The sequence below is a fragment of the Sminthopsis crassicaudata genome, chromosome 5 (genome assembly GCF_048593235.1).
Source record: "Sminthopsis crassicaudata isolate SCR6 chromosome 5, ASM4859323v1, whole genome shotgun sequence".
Lineage (NCBI taxonomy): Eukaryota > Metazoa > Chordata > Mammalia > Dasyuromorphia > Dasyuridae > Sminthopsis > Sminthopsis crassicaudata.
Window position 1 is genome coordinate 194,310,002 of NC_133621.1, and position 17,421 is coordinate 194,327,422.

The following is a 17,421-nucleotide window of genomic DNA, read 5'->3' on the forward strand; positions in this document are numbered from 1 at the left end:
TTTTTTCTTCTTTAGAATGAAACACCCCAGTTCTTTTAGTCAGTTCTCATATGAGAAAGTCGCCAATACTAGTCAATTCAATATCTTTTGGACATTATCTAGCTTATTAAAGTAATTCCTAATACGTATTCCAAACAAATATTCAGGATCTGATCTGACCATGGCAAAGTACAGTAGAATGATCACTTTCTGTATATAACAACTTTCTTAATGCATTCTATCAACCATGTCACATTGTTGATACATTGAGCTTACAGATCACAAAGAATACCAAATCTTTTGTACATAAACAGTATTCTAGAGCACTTCCACAAACTGTACTTGTAAAGTTTATTTTAAAACATAACTATAGAATTTTGTATTTGACCCTATTAAATTTTAATTTGTTATTATAGAGTTACAACAGATCTGCTAGACCTCTTAAGATCTTGGATCCCATTTCTGTTTTGCAATGTGTTAGTGGATGTCAATGGGCAGTTAGATATGGACTTAGAAAACATTATTAACATTAACATTATGTTGCATTGTATTTTTATTTATTTTGTTAAACATTTCTCTTTTACATTTCAATTTGACTCTATTGGTACTAGGAGTTTTGTAGATTTGGGCAGCAAATTTGACACTTCTTTGTTAGCTATCCTTCCTAACCTCATGTTATCTTCAAGTGTAATAAACATGCCATCTGTGCCTTTACCCACATTTCAAATAATATAATCATGGTAAACAATACAGCTATAAGACTAGTCCTCTGAGACCTGGCTAGAAACCTCTCTCAGAGTCAGCATGTCATGTACTGACCTTTTTGGATACAAGAATTCAGCTGATTTTAAATAATGGTAGAAAATGAAGAGAAAAAAATTAGTTCAATGCAAGTAAAAAGTTTCTAACACTTAGAAATATCACAAAAATATAATGAACTACCTGAGAATGTAGTGTGTTCCCCTTCACTGGAGTCTTCAGACAAAAGCTATATGACAATTGTCCTGAATATTGTAGAAGTGAGTCATATTCAGACATATGTTAGTTCCTTCTAACCTTGAGGTTCTGTGATTCTGTGAATTCAAATAATTGTACTATCATCTAACATGCATTATCAGCTACTTTTGAACATCTTAAATTGCACAAGCCATAGTCATAACTGAAATTTAAACAATACTGCTCTCTCTTCTACTGAGGGCATAATAAGAAAAAAATAGACAATATGCAACATAAAAGATGCAAATTGTATACAAAAAGTTTTCGATGCTTTTTTAAGCTGGTTAAACTAGTTCAGATAAATCTGAACTATTTGCAAATAGGCCACCCAATATCCCATAGACAATACCAATGTATTAGAGAAATAATATAGTTAGTAAACTAGAAAATCCCATCCCATATAAAATAAGCAAAAAGACTGGCAATGTTGAAAATCCTCACTGTTCCTAGTTCCTAACTAGACAAAGGAAGCAAAAACATAGATGAGCAGAATTCAGATACTTAGTTTGGGAGAATAAGAAAATTTGAAGATTCAAAGATGAATTTATGACAATCAGTTGTAAGAAAACATGATAACCAACTGAAATCCCCTTTTCCTTTAAGGTTGAAATAGGGGGGAAAAGGCCCAAAGCTTAATGTAGTGAAAAGAACACAAGAATCCAGAAATCTGAATTAAATTTATATCTCTGTTATTAAGTTCTTTCATGTCCTAGGGCAAACTACTTTACTGTTCTGGTCAGTTTTCCTAAAAATGAGGAGATTGGATTAGACTCTAATATCCCTCTAATCCCAATTATATTAATCTACAAACTTTCATTTATAGGAAATCAAAAATTCTGGGTTCAATTTCCTGTTCTACTAATTAATTATCTGCCCTTAAGCAAGTTAGGTAACTTCTCTAAACTTTCGTTTTCCCATCTGCAAAATGAAGGACTTGAACTAAATTATTCTATAATTCCATCCAATAATGATAATCTATACACTTGCATGTGAAGTGAAAGAAATGAGAACTAAGGCAGACTCACTTCTGGCAGAGCAACACAATGAAGATGTGGATGTTTTCTCTGATCCTCATGACTTCACAAACCTTTCCAAAACAGAAATTGTGTACCAAAGATAAAGAAAGTTCAACTGGATCCATATTCTAGTACATCAGAACACAAAAGAAAATTGAAAGAAAACAAAATTAAAATAAATTTTATAAAGGAACTGATGCTCATTAGCCCCGAGCTCATTCAGCACTGCTCCCCCATTTGCCAGCCTACAAAGCATTGGGGCAATACTAACAGCCCAAACAACATAATATAGTCTTCATCAAAATCTAGTCCTACTGTCCTGTCCCCCTCCCTCTTTCCATGCTAGTTATATCCCAACTACAAGTTTGTTCAGACCTTGACGGCTAACTTAGCCAGTCTTTCAGAAACAAAAGGTTGCTAGGGGTAGCAACCTGGAAGTATTGGTGCTGCAAAGTTCTGAACTGCCAAGGAAAACAGGCTCTGAACTGTTGGTACCAGACCAGAGAACTGAGGAACAGGAGTGGGACAGATTACCAGGTCAAAAAGCTGTGCAGGTGGGAAGACTGCAATACTGCATCAAGCCTGAAGAAAAGAACATAGTTTCTGGCTAGAGCAAGTTCTGACCACCCAAAAGTCATTTGAAGCAAGACTTAGGCTGGTGAACTGTACTTGCCCTATGTGGAAGGGAAATGAAACATTTTGAGATCCAACTCCCCAGAAAAACAAAGTCAGAAAGGAAGGAGAATTCAGAAAGTAAGTGATAAGAAAAATGGAAGTGGGGAAGGGTAAAGAAAAAAACTGGAAATAGAAACGATTTTTCAGGAGGAAGGAAACTCAAAAACCTTGAACATAAACAGATAAATAAATCAAAAGGAAAAACAGTAGCAACAAAAGGAAATATAGACTCCAGATCTAGTGAGTTAGATATCTGAATAAATCTCCCAAAATAAAATGATGTAACATTTGGTGAAAGAAAGAACCTTTTAGAATTTGAAAATATGGAACCACAACATGTTGTTCCTGAATAGTTTAAAAGAAAAATAAAGATTATAAGAAAAGAATTTATGTCCTGCACAGAAAAAAAAAATTACTAGAATATGAAAACTTAAATGCAAGACACACAGAATTAAATTTAACAGTTCAATCCAGAAACAAGTTCTATAAGCCAATGGAATAGAAATTGTCAAATACAAAGAACATTCAAATAGAAGAAGACAATTCCACACTCACTTAAAAAAAGAAAAAGAAAAAGGAGGAAGGAATGGAATAGTATGGAAATGAGCAATAGAATGGAAAAGAGTAATGGAGCTCAGCATGCAGCTTAGGGTGATCTATCCTGCAAATCTAAGTTTGATATACAGGACAAAAGAGGAATGGTCAATAATAAGAAAGAGTTTGAAGTGTTTTTAGAAAGAAAATAATGATCTTTAAGCAATTTACCTAGTAAAGTAAATAATGATTTTTAAAATATATTTTACTAAAAAACAGAATAAGAAAAAAGAAAAACAGAAAAGCAATTCAAAACAAAATAAATGAGAGCACTGTCATGTCCCCAGCAGAACATGGAGGATTCAAAATATATAACAAGATCAAGAAAGTATATATATATATATATATATATATATATATATATATATATTAGTAGAAGAAATTATATTCATAAGTGTTCATTTTTTCTTTACTTCATTGCAAATTGTTCTTTTGTTCTCTGCTGTGCACAAAATAATTACTTTTTTTAAAACTTAAAAGGAAAGAAAACCAGAACAAAAGAGATTATTTACCTGTCAAATACTTCAAACAAGAGGAATGCAAGAGGAGTGAATAAATGCAGCAGGCAAGGACAGTAACAGGAACAGTGTCAAAGAAAGACTGTTATGTTTATAAATGTACATAAGGAAACGGGTGAAGGAGGAAATCTGGTAGAATAACAGTAAAAAGATGGACAAAAGGTATTTTGTACAAAACCTATCAATATTCTATCTTCAGGTGAATCAACTGGATGGAACTGCATTACAACATGGGAGGTACATAAAAAGGAGGGGAACGGGAAGATTGAGAGGAGTGAATGATATTCAGAGATCAAAAACAAAGGCTAGCAATGAGAAGAGAATCTGCCCTAGGAAAACTAATCCTAGAAGGGAATGGGGAGAAGAAATTGAAAGAGGAAGAAAGGAGACCCTATATCAGAAGTAGGAATGGAATCCACTGATGAATACTCTTATGAGAGATGGTCAGTGGAGAAAGAGAAGGACCTCACTGGATGAAGCTTGGGAGATTTGAAGCTTGAAAAGGAGGGGGTGTTGAAACCCCTGGGTCCAGTTAGCTGAAAGAGTGAGAGAACATGCACACAGGAAGGAGATTTCCAGTCAAATACAGAAAAAGAAATAACAAGAGAGTATAGATCAGTGCAAATAGGAATGTAGCAGAGATGGAACTTTTCCATGAAGCAATGTTCTCCTGACACCTGCAATAATTAGCATTGTTCTAGAAACGAGGCATAATGGAAAAGGAGAATCTGTGGGACAAGTCCTTCAAGACAGTGACAGAAACTGTCTAAAGGGGGGAATTTAGAATGATTATCTCGGAAGCTTTGATTGCATGAAGGATACAGAGAAAGAAGAGAGACCAGATAACTACAGGGATCATGAAACAGAGAATAAAGGTCTAGATTATCAGAAAGAGAAGATAGATTTAACATTCTGTGCTTTGCACTCATTTGATATGTTATTAGCATTTTAATGTTTTTATGGATATTTTATATTGCACTTTTCCTGACTAAGGAAAGTTGTATTATTTTGTCTCATTTTATATTTAAATAAAGCCATAAGGTGACTGTTAAAAAAAGAAAAGAAAAGAAAGAGAAGGTAAATAATGAAGAGACTAAGAGAATTCCTTTTTGGAAAATGTCACAAAAATAAAATTTAAAAAGTAGTGAACAAAATTAGATGAAGACAAGGAGAGGAAGGGGGACCAATAGGAATTGGTGATCAGAGGTGAGAAGAAGAAAGTGAGTATGAACAGAACCACCTTTAAAAAGATTAAAGTAATTGAAGGAATATAATAGTATATTTGCAGCGTAAGAGGAAATTTGAATCTGAAACTTCTACACAATCAACATTACTAATCTAGAATAAAAAAAGAAATAGTTGAAATTAGAAAAAAATTTGTATCAAATTTCTGACAACAATTTGATATCATGATATATAAACAATAAAACTTATAGCCATGAACAGAATGAATGAATAGAAGGGGCATGGGATAATGCAAGGGCTTCTGGAAAAAATTACTTCAACCAATGAACTTGCTCCTCCTAAGCATGCTCTTCCCCAGGAATTCACAAGTAAAACTCCCAGTAAAGGGCGGAACTAGAGAATTGTCAAGTACCGACTTAGCACTTAGTAAGAACCTAATATCTCATTATCTCATTAGCACTTAGTAAGAACCTAACAACAATCTTAATACATTAAAAATTAAAACATTCAAACTCTGGACTTGTGACTCCAAAATCCAGTGCAGTTTCCATAACAATCATGGTTTAGATATTGCCAGCTTGAAGGCAAATACATGGATGTGACCTATGAAGGTCCCATTCACAGAAGGATTATATTCCTTCTACCAAAAATGACAATGTTTTCACTAATATAAAAGTATCTAACATACCTGCACTTTACACTAAGACATAATGTTTGTTTCCAACTACCTTGATGGTTATATATTGTTGGATTGCCCAGTTGTTTTTGTTTTCTTTCTTGGACTTTTCTTCTGCTAACATAATGGCCCTATGGTGTAAGATGTAAAGAATTTTCATCTCACATGCTATTGCAGAAAGAAAAATTCATATCACCTCCTGGATGAAACTGGAATTCTGTGTTTAACAAATATTACTTAATTTATAATTCTCTGGAAAATTGCATTTGCTATAAAAATACCAGTAACACCTCAACCCTGGGGAATCCATTAAAACGAGTGTGCTCAATGCGTGTGGTGAGAAAGAGAATGACCCTGAGTTCTGGTCTTTGCATGGGCAGTTCATTGCAATATTTCACTATTATATGGTGCTTCACAAAGTCCTTTATTCACAACAGCCCTATAATTTTGGGAGAATAAGTATTATTAATTTATTTGACAGATTAAGACATTGGGATTTGGAAAGAGTCAGTTCAGAGAAAAGTAGTCAGATACATTGTTGGTAGAATTGTGAACACATGCAGCCATTCTGGAGAGCAATTTGGAACTATGCTCAAAACATTATCAAACTGTACATACCCTTTGATCCAGCAGTTGTGCACAATTTTTCCTGACAACATTTGGGATTTTCTTGACATATATATTGGACTGGTTTGCCATGCCCTTCCCCCAGCCCATTTTACAAATGAGGAAATTGGAACTGCTCAGGAACACACAGCAAGTGTATGAGGCTGGAACTGAACTCAAAGTTTTCCTGAATTCAGTCCTGGCTCTCTATCCTCTTCAACAACTAGCTGTCCCTAAATATGAGCTATTATTATTAATGATGGTAAAGCTGATGCTCACAGATCTAGCACAAAGCAGTAGTTACTCCTACTAAGAGAACAACTTTTAAAATCTGAGCATAAGCCCTATATATTTTAATTTAAAGATGACCAAAATATTCATTCCATTTTAAACATCTTTTCTGTTAGCTCATGAAACTATGCCTTGATCCTACACATTACATTTTGATTCAATAGGAAAAGGTCTGAAGTATAAGTCAGATGACCTGGGTTTGAGTCTCAGCTAACTCATTAACTAGCTATGTGATCTGGACAAGTCATTTCTTTGACATTTCTAAAAATTAAGAATTTGGAAGGAGACTTTCTAAAACCTCATACTACTACTCAGGCCAAGCATTTGTTAAGTATTAGAATAAGCTTGATCTCTTATTTTTTACATGCTGCTCTGTTTTTACTTGCAATGTTTTTATGTGCATGATTTAACTGCCTGCTAGACTATCAGCTCCACAAAAACACCTAGTTGATCTCACACTTTTTTTTAATTCTCTGGGGGCCCAGCACAGAATTGTTGATAACAACAATTGTTACCCATTTTCTTTACTTTTTCTTTTTCACTTGGTACTAAGCTCTTTCTTTAAATTAGACATAATTCCCGAGGCCAGCATAAAAATATTCAAAATGCTTCTAAATCTGGTCTCCAAAGCAATTCTTTTGCTAAACAAGTTTTAAACTTCCTGGAGGAGTTAGGGATTGGTTCTCTTTTTCCAGGATAAAGAATAAAGCAGCCATCAACAGCAAGAATGCATCAGTCATTCACTGGAACTCAGTGAAGCAAAGTACTGCTCAGAAGTGGCCATTAGCCCTCATAGTTCAGAATTGTGGATTGTGATTAATCCATTTATTTATGATTCAAATGAGGGCTCCTCAGTAGGAGTCAGTAATTGCCAGATCTTGAATAGAAGTGTGAATAGCCAAAGAACATTCATTCATTCATTGTGTTACATTGCTGAAGCCCTTCTACTCTGAATTCTGGGCAAAGTTGCTTATATTCAAAAGTTCCACTCAATTCTGCAAATAACGATTGTCTATCCTCTCCAGAACTCTGTGCTAGGATGAGGAGGGGAGATACACAAAGGTTATGTAAAATCAGATTCCTTTGGTGGCTATGGTCTCTTCAGCTTGAGTCTTTGATAAGGAGAGAAAATAGCATGGTTTAGTGAAGAAAGTCAGAGATTTGAAGTCCCAATCCCTGTTCTATTTGAGTAATTTTAGGCAAATCCCTTAACAATTCTAGGCTTTCCTTATGTAGACCCTCTTTCAAACTCTCTATCAGCTCTAATTTTGGGGGGAATTAGGTGAAAACCATAATTTACATAAAGCTTTGAGGATCTAAGACCTGGAAAGAGTAATAATAACTCACATATACATTTGAGGGAACCTGGAGAGAAGAAAGCAGACTTGTGATCTCTACTGTGTAGAAAACTTCTGTTGTAGAAAATTTCTCTGCCATGAATATCAGCAATTTCTTTTTACTTTAGAACCCCAGAAAGTTGTGCTGGAGCATTAAAGAATCAATTGACATGCCTATCCAACCAGTCTTTGTCAGAGATTGGACTTTAATCCAGGTCAACCAGACTCCCAGATCAGCACTTCTATCCACTATATTGAAGTGCTTTACATTAAGAACTTTCTTTACACATGCAAAGTCGATAAATGTATTATCTCCATTTTACAAATGTGGAAAAGAAGGCTCAAATCAGTGTTGTGGCTTGCCCAAGGTCACACAAAATATCAGAGCCCGAGTTAGGACTCAGTTGCAGGTCAACCAATATTACATGGGAAAGCCATATAAGACCTAATTTTCAGTTTGGTGGCCAAGGATCAGGCAAGGATTCTAAGACGAAGTTCTTGGTATTTGAATTCTTCAGTTTCTCCCTCTCTTCCTACTAGAGCTATATTTGGCTCTATCACTTACTAAATACTATTAATTCCCTTGATCCTTGAAATAACTCTGATAGGTGGGTAGTAAAAACATTATTCTTCCAATTTTACAAATGGAGAAACTAAAGCTAGGAGACTGGGACTCGGAGAGAATAAATTGCCCGAAGTCACATAGAACTAAGAATCCAAACCCAGGTTTCCAAACTCCAAGTTCGGTGTTCTACTACTTTAGAGTGGCCTTTCACCACCCCCTCCCCGTTAATTCACTTTCTTTCTTTCCCTCCCACTCCTTCCAAGTCTTCCTCTCTCTTCAGATTCTCCCCTACAGCTCCTCCTCCCGATCTATTTCCATTCACTCTAGTCATCCTATGAAAAACACATTCACAGACCCCACCCACTCCGCAGGAACTCACAACAAATTGCACTGGAGAAATTCCTGCTTCTGACCCAACTCATTAGAAAAACAACTAGTTAGCTCTTGGATGGGGACCAAGTGACCATCACGAGGTACTTAGATTCCTTCCATACTTCTAATAAGGAAGACAATTTGCTACTTAGTCAATAGAAAGTGGCAAGAACGGAATCCTCTGATTCAGATCCACTGAAGCTTGCTCCAACCCTGGCTGCCAGTCACTCCATCAACCCCTTGCACCGGGGTACATCAGCGATCTGCTGGCTCTACGCAGTAGATGCTGTTTTCATCTAAGCCTGAAGTAAAGCCTGACTGTGCGACTGATGAGAAAGACCCGCAAGGTGGGGGGAGGGGAGGGGTGGGAAGAGGAAAGGGAGGGGGGAAAGGGGAGGGAAAGGAGAAGAGGGCAGGAGGAGGGAGTAAAAATAGCCAGGCTCAGCTCTCAACCTTAGCTAAGGTGGGCTATTGCTTTTGTATTAGTTATCCAAAGCAGACTGCGGAAATCGGAGCCGCGGTCGCCTTTTCCCAGCCAGACGTTGCGCATCCAGGATGGGGAGGTGGAGAGAGTTTACATAGGAGCGGAAACTTTATTTTAAAAACAAAAAGAGAAGAGGCGGGAAGGAGGATGGTGGCAGTGGCTTGTGAGAATCTCTTTCTCAAGCATCCTGACGCTTCCCCCCCACCTCCCGCCCTTGTAGTTGCGCACAGCCCCTCCTCCCCCTTCCGCCTTCTTTCGCCTCCCAGCAGCCTGTTGGAGGCTGAGTCCCGCTACGTGCCTGGCTGGCCCACACTTTACAGAGGTGCAGCCCGGAGCTCTGTGCTATTTTTAGAAACCACTGCTACAAATGTCAAGAAGACAAGGGTGGGCAAGCAGAGAGACTGAGCTTTAAAGGGCTAGTAACGGAGCCGACGGAGCTTTGCTTTCTTGTGTATGAAACAGATGGTATACGTGAAAGATCATTCCGGCCATCTAGCAGGTGGAGCATTTTGTAAATTCTTTATCTTAGGATTCAGGGATTGAGGAGACCGAAAAAGAATCGGTGTCCTAAAGTCTACCTTATAAGAAGACCTTATTATTGACGAATCTCACAACTGAATTCATGCACCGCCCCTCACCTCCCACATTTCAGCCCCCGGAGCGTGTGTATTTCAAGACTGACAATTCCCAGAAAATGCTGCTTTTGGTATCTTTCAGGAAACAAGATTCGGTGTCCCTTGCAGCCTCTTCGAAGAAATCGAGATGGGTTGTTCTACGTGGGGTTGCTGCAAGTGTTAAGGAACAAGAGATGTAGGGAGAAGAGGGAGAGAGAAATAGTTTTCTCATTCTCTTCCTCGTTCCCACCCTCTAGTGCTTTTGGGTATCCGTAGGTGAAATGTGCGGCGGTCCAACTGAATTACAGCTATTAATAGAGTCTGGAGTTTTCTCATTTCTTTTTCCTGCCGGCAAGTAAGGGGGCAGTCTCCACACGCATACCCCAAGCCCTCACCGACTTTCATATACCGTGCTTTTTCCTAGGAAGCTAACCCCATTCATGACCACAGGTGCCCTAATGTCCCTTAACTCAGTACCGTTGTAAAGACGTGAAGGTCAGAGACGCTCGCCACTCTAGCTAGGAATTGCTTGTGGGGAGAAACCGCAGGCCGAGGGTTGGTTCATAAGAGGAGGCTAGCGCTCTGGGTCGACTTGAAGGTAAAATTGAGGCGAGTGGAAAAGGATGAAAGTGAGGGCGAGGTGGGGCCTTAGTCAGGACCAGAGATAGAGCTGCAGAGAGGCAGGGGGCATCGTTCTCAGGCGTTTATGGAGTCAATAGCTGCAATCACAAACTCCCCATCTCCCAGCCCCACCTCCCCCCAAGTTCCTGGGAACTGCAGGAGAGCTGTCCCTGGTACTGAAAGAGGCTTTGGATATAACCCACGCTCACTCGCACTTCTAGGGGCACTTAGACCAAATCAGGATTACCGTTCTGTATTACTACAGCCCGGGCTCTGAAAGTGAAGGATCTATCCGTGGTCCTGAAGTAGTACCCAGAGTACTCAAGGCTCAGTTCCGGCCGCAGTCGCTTGTGAGGAACCAAGAACCCAGAAAGGGCAAATCAAAAGATAGCTCAACCTCCACAAGCAGGAGAAAAAGACTATTTGATTTTTCATCCTGCCTTGCCTCCCCCCAATGATATAAGAGGGTGATGGGGTATATCTGCTTCTTTGCATTTTCAAGGGGGTGGGGGACTGGTACATGCACTGTCTCGCTTTCTCTTATCCCTCCTCCTACCCCCAACCAGAAAGAGAGAGAGAGAGAGAGAGAGAGAGAGAGAGAGAGAGAGAGAGAGAGAGAGAGAGAGAGAGAGAGAGAGAGAGACAGCAGAAGCAAGCAGGATGGAGCTAGGGAAAGTTTGGCACTTGAAACGGAGCAGCGGTAGTGGTAGCAGCAGCAGCAGCAGCAGCAGCAGCGTAGTGGTTCCAGATTTGAGCGGCCGGGGTCGCCAAGGACCTTGGCTCTCTCGCCTCCTTACCTCGGTGTTCTCGGCAGCGTTCTCCGCCATTTTCCTCCTTAGGAGCAGGCAGCGGGAAGAGTGTTTCATGCCCATAAGAGCCAGCAAGGGGTTGGAGATATATAGATAGTAGAGAAAGGGAGAGCTGTTGTGGCTTTAAAAATAAGGGCCCCTAAAAACCCCACCCCAAAACAAAACCCAAACCTAAACACCGTATCTGGAGCACACACGGGATAAAAAGCAATCACGGTTGAGTCTTTTCAGCAGTCTCCACTTTCTTTTATTTTCCTCCCTTCTCATTTGCTTCTGATTCCTTCACACACTTTCAAGTTCTTCTCTTGCATCCCCACCCCCCCACCCCCACCCAGCCCCACTCCACACACGCTGCGGGTTTGCTTAGGGAGGTAGCCTCAAATGCACAGCTGCTTCTCAACCCGCTTCTGGGGAAGTACAGCAGCCCAAAGGCAACCAGCAACTCCTCTTAACTTCTGCAGCTCGGCTGAGCTAAGCAACACCCCTTTCTCCTTGCGTCTTCTCGGGGGCTGAGCTGGGTGAGTGGGGGTGGGGTTGGAGGTGGAAGTGGTGAAGGCAGGCCACGGGGGCACCGAGAGACAGCTGGGCAGGGGCTGATCGCCCCCTAATCTTTTACCCTCGTTCCCGCCTCCCCCGGTTTCCTTGTTTCTCTCTGCCTAAAGAAACACGCCTAGGCTCTCCGGAAAACTTGCGCTGGAGGCGAGAACATAGCTCAGGAGACTCGGACGCTTCCCTGCTACAGTAAAACGCGCTGGAGCGATCAGCATCTCGGGCACTGGACTCGTGTCTGGCTTTCTGAGTTGATCAAATGTCTTCCTCTAGATGGGAAACGATGGGGGGGGGGGGCGAGAGAGGGAGAATCTACCCCGCCCCCAAAGTCCAACACCCCCCCCTCTCTCCTCTTCTTTTTCTTCTCTCTCTCTGTCTCTTCCCCCAACTCCAACAAACCTTCAATTACAACTAGAGGAATGGAAAAGAAGAGAAATCGGTTACCAGTTTCTTTTTGCCCCTTGCCTGTCCAAGGCTGGTGGGGTCTTCAACACTAGGATAAAAGCGGCTGGTTGAGGGTGGGGAGACAGTTGCAGAAGGAAGTTTAAATATAAATTCCTGTGCCTCTCATCTCCGCCCCCCCACTCATACACAAATGCACACCGCGTCTCTAGAAGACTTCTTAGATCCCCCCCCAAAAAAAACCACACAGGGTTTCTCTTTCCCCGTTCTCCTCACTGCTGCCCCCCCCCATTTTGAAATCTTTCTTTTATTTCCCCTGGGGAAAAGGGAGGTTATCACACACCAGTTAGGATTTTCTTGCTCATTTTGAAAGGAGTATGAGCAGAAGAGGGTGTGCATCATTATACAATGCTTCCCAGTCTTCAATTTTAAAATATCTCTTTCCATATTACAAGCCATCTGTTGGAAGGGGGTTGGCACGGATGTAAGAAGGAATATTAAGAGAAGGGGAGACCCAGTACCATCCTATACCAGTACTCTCTCCCTTTTCACTGTAACAGACTTCCCTGGTCCATGCTTTCAAAGATAGACAGTTTTCAGGCCCCAATCAATGGTAAGAAATTAAAAAGGGCTCCCTAGCTTTTCTCTCCATCATTCCTTAGAATAGTTCTTCACCCATCTTGTTTTTATTCTGATTTACAAATCACTTTTGGTAATAGTGTACTGAAGTTTCTACTTCTACATTTTGCCCAATTTCATGGTGATGAGACAGGTGTTTTGCCTAAGGGAAAGAAGAAAGAGTTGAGGACCTGTTTTATCTGGTGGATAGGTGTAAGTTGAGAACAGGAAGGGATTGAGGTAATTAGGAAATAGAAGTTTTGGGGAATAACAACTGGAAAGAAAAGAGTTGAAAGGTTAGTGTGGTCATGGGTCATAATAGGATTAAAGTCAAAGGCTTAGAGTACAGAGGTAGAGTCAAATTAAATGTAAAAACAACAACAACAACAACAACAATAACAAAAACCAAAACACCTTCTGATCCTTGTTGCCTTAGATGCTGGGGGAGAAGTAATAAAAGTTCTTTGCTTCATATTATTTCCCACTCCCCATCATCATCCTTTACATAACCATATCAAAAAAAAGATGATTTTTATTTTTTAGTATTTTGTTGTCCCCAAGATATTGAAAGAATCAAATATATGTTTTCAGTTAATTCAATGGATCCTCTGGAAAGAACTTATAAAAAGACATAAGGAAGAATCACACAGGGCAAGAAGACATCAAGAAACTATGCCCTTCGTTGTATAAAGGGAGTTCCCCAGACAAGTGAAATTTTAAAAATATCCAAAGTGTCAAAGTGTTATATCTCACCAACATATAAAGGGGCTTAAATTAATCCTACAAGGAGGAGAGAGGGTTACCAAATCAACAACATCAATTCTAAGAGCATCCTCTCTCAAAAACAAAGATTCCAGATGGGGATCTTCCAGCAAAATTTAAGGGTCCTCACACAACACCAAATGTCATCTTGTTCAATCACCTGCAGTTTTGCCTATGAGGAAATTAGAGTCTAGAGGGATGATATGATTTATCTTAAAATTATAGTACTAATTAATGATAGCAACCAGACTCAGACATAGGCCTCCTGATGCTCATTCCATCTAGTGTTCTTTCCATTACAACATGCTGCCTCAGATCATGCATCCTCTAACAGATAGGGAGGGGGAGCTGAAACAGACTTCCACCAAAATAGGCTGTTGCCTGTGCACAATTATGTTGCTATGAGAACCTCAGTGGGTGTGTTTCCTTGATTCTCTGCTGAAATCTTGTGCTTTTCTTGGCTTTTCCCCAAGCACAAACTCAGCTTCTCTTAGAGTGGAGAGAGAAGTGCATTCACATGGCATTCCTATTCAGAACCATCCAATTCATAAGCTTCCTAGGTTGGGAAAGGAGGAGGTTGAGGCTGCCCAAAGTAGTAGCATGCTGGGGGGAGGGTGATGTCACAGACCCTTACTAAGTCAGTGCCAAGGTATTTTTTTATGTGACAGTGAGATTCTTGCATGATTGAGCAGTGCTAGTAAGCCTTTAGTCTGTCCTAGACAAAAGAAAATTATTCACTTTCTATTTGTTGGGATTTTAGCCAAATGAGACCTACCCCATTCCCACTCCCATAGATTCTTCCCAATGAACTTCAAGAGCATTCCACACACAGTCTAAATTTCATTTGAATCTCATAGGTGAAAAAGACCCTAGACAAGGTCATCTACTTAAAACTCCTTACAATTTCCCTTTCATGGCTCTGCTTCCATTTCATTTACCAGCTCCACAGTCCACTTGTAGAATTACCCTAATGTAGGTACACAGTCCTTCAAGGAACAAAATACTGCCTACTATCTTCTCTTCCCATAGAGTGCTTTCAAGTCCAGATTTCACAAGAAATGGCCTTTTCTTGGCCACACAAAATTTTTCCATCACAATTAGATTTTTTTTATAAAAAGAAACCAATGTGGAAAAAATCTGCTTATTTGAAATATAATTCAGGTTGGAATGATGCTATATGGTAAGACTAAGAACTGTGGGAGCTAGGACTGTCTTGCAATAAATGTTTTCTATGAGGAATAAATCTATTTTTAGGGAACTCGAACCCTGGTGATGATATAATGAGTTTTAGGTTAAAGTATGAAGTAGATAATCTTAAAGTATCTTCGTATCCTAAAATCCTGTGATCTCAATCCAGTAAATTTCTAATATTAAAAGAAAGTGTGCTTCCTGCAATGTCTATGTGGCCCTCAAACCTTTTACTTTATGATTTAGGATCTGATTAATCCCAGGGGTTCAAAAGCTGATGGCAAAATGATTAACTATCTTTCAGTAAAGATTTTTAAAAAATACTAGATACTTGTCCAAACTTAGCACATAGTAAATACTTAATAAATATTTGTTGCATTTTATTATTATCTATTGCTGTCCTTGCAATGTGCCAAGTGGTTTAATTGATTGACTAGCATAGATTCTTTATTTTTTTTAAAGCTATGAAATTTTAATGACAAAATTTGACCATAAAGATGATATGAGAAGACACCTACAAGGGCTTCTTTGCAGAGTGTGCAGTTAGCTATGTAGGTGTAGAATGTCACAAATAATATCAGACTTCTTAAATGTGTCATTTTGGTCTTGTTTTGTTATAAGGGATAATTCTCTGGGCTGGACTGATATCAGGACAAAGTGGGAAATGCAGGTAATTTTTTTTTAAATTAAAGACATTCTTGAGTTTTGTCTCTCCTTTAACACATACTTTTTAAAAAATTAAATAAAACTGACCCTTTGGAAATTTATCATTAGATTTCTTTCCAATAATTTAAAATAAACATGATTTATGAATAAATTTTCAGAGCTTTTTAAATTAAATATCCTTAAAACTTAGGAGTAGAAGCACTGTGTAATAGCCCAAGACAACCTCAAAAGCTAATAAATTAGGTTCATATTCCACCTTAGGACTGTCACAGCTTCTTATACTTCTTTGACAATATTCATCTTTTTCAGAATTTATACCTCAATTTCCCTTTCAAGCTGCCAGGCAAAGACAACGTAAAAAGTTGTTAATGATAATTGTTTCCTTCTTGAATATCACATGCCTTGCTCTGAACATGCAGAAGAACTTTTTTTAGTTCTTTTTAACTCCAAAAACTTCTCTCTCAGAACTGCCCAGAAAGCATTTCTTCATATGAGTGAGTCCCCAACCCATAGGAACCTCAATAGTAAAAACTTGACATTCATTTTATAACTCATATATCCCAAAATTGATCAAATATGTAGGGACTGGAGGAAGGAACATAAGAGGAAAGACATATAACATATTTCACATCTCTTCATAAAGGATTGTAATTTTCCATAAGAAATATAGCAAATCATTAGGCTATAATGCACAGGTGGATCAAGGAACTCTGGACTCTAGATCCAGATCTGCTGTTGACCAGTTGTGTGGGTCTTAGACAAACTCTTTCCCTTCTTTGAGACACATTTCCTCACTGTTAAAATGAAGGAACTGGAATAGATGATCTCCATCTATTCCATCTCTAATATTCAATGATTACACACAATATTTGTTTCTACTCATACCCATCTTAAGATAACATTCTATAGAGATGGCTAAAACAAAATTTCCCCCTGAGGGCTGAAAGCAAAATTTAAGAAGGACTCCTAGACAAAATCTATATAGAGTGGAGTTCCTACCTCCTTTGGATTTCCCTGAAGAGAGAAAGTTATAAAGGACACTTACATGCAACCTTAATTATGGTGTTCACTCCATCACTAGCCTATGATTAAGAGTCTTTCAGGGGTCAAAATGAATTCAATTTAAAAACAAAGATGAACCTTGTTTGACTCCTACAGTCCCAAGGACAATAACTAAGCAGCTCTTATAAGCAATAGTCACTTGATTTTTCTAGATCCTGTCACCAGGAAAAGCTGTATAAGGCTAAGTAGATGAGTGTCCAGACAATCCTGTTAGCTAGAAATACATCTTGGATTGATACAGTCAACTTGCAATTATCCACAACAATGAATAATTAATACAAAAAGTACTCATACTCAATTTTTTTCTGTTTGGTTTACATTAAATATGTTTCCCTACCCAAAAGTTGGCTTCTTACTTTTTAAATTTTTGGTTTCAGCTCTTATGAAAATGAGTTTGAAACATCTGAGGACATAGTTTCCACTTCTGTATTTTCCCACCTTTGCAAATGTCAGTCTCCACCACTGGAATGAGACTTCCCTAGTGTCTCCTTCACAATAATATCCATAATTCAAGATCCATAAGTGAAGCCTATTCTGATCACTGCAGTTTGTTTTCTGTCTTTTTGTCTCTCTGTCTTTTTCTGTGTGTTTCTCTCTCTGTCTCTCTGTCGATCTTTCTTTCTCTGTCTCTATGTCTTTCTTAATGTCCTAATAGTTTATTTATGCCTTTCATGCACTTACTACATTGTATCTCATACTTTATGCTATATGTAGTTTTTTATGTCCATCTCTAAATTCCTTTCTCATTGTAGAACAAGGATTGGTTCTTATTCAGTATCCTACCCTTCCAATATTGTAGTCATTCAATAAACGTTTATTAAATGAATGGTCAGGAG

The 17,421-nt window shown here is 38.8% G+C and overlaps 1 protein-coding gene across 4 annotated transcripts in view; it reads right to left on the reverse strand.

Annotated features, from left to right (window-relative positions):
* Positions 1-11,513, reverse strand: part of PRMT8 (protein arginine methyltransferase 8) — a 166,353-nt gene extending 154,840 nt beyond the window's left edge. For 3 of the 4 annotated variants that reach the window (XM_074269255.1, XM_074269248.1, XM_074269253.1), the window contains exons 1-2: positions 2,001-2,381; positions 922-1,052 (exon numbers count right to left, since the gene is read on the reverse strand). In XM_074269255.1, the coding sequence (XP_074125356.1) occupies positions 922-1,017 (96 nt within the window). In that variant the 5' untranslated portion in view covers positions 1,018-1,052; positions 2,001-2,381. Of the gene's footprint in view, positions 1-921; positions 1,053-2,000; positions 2,382-11,326 lie in introns of those variants that run through there. The other variant, XM_074269249.1, reaches the window with a different exon arrangement.
* Between the last annotated feature and the right edge of the window lie 5,908 nt (positions 11,514-17,421).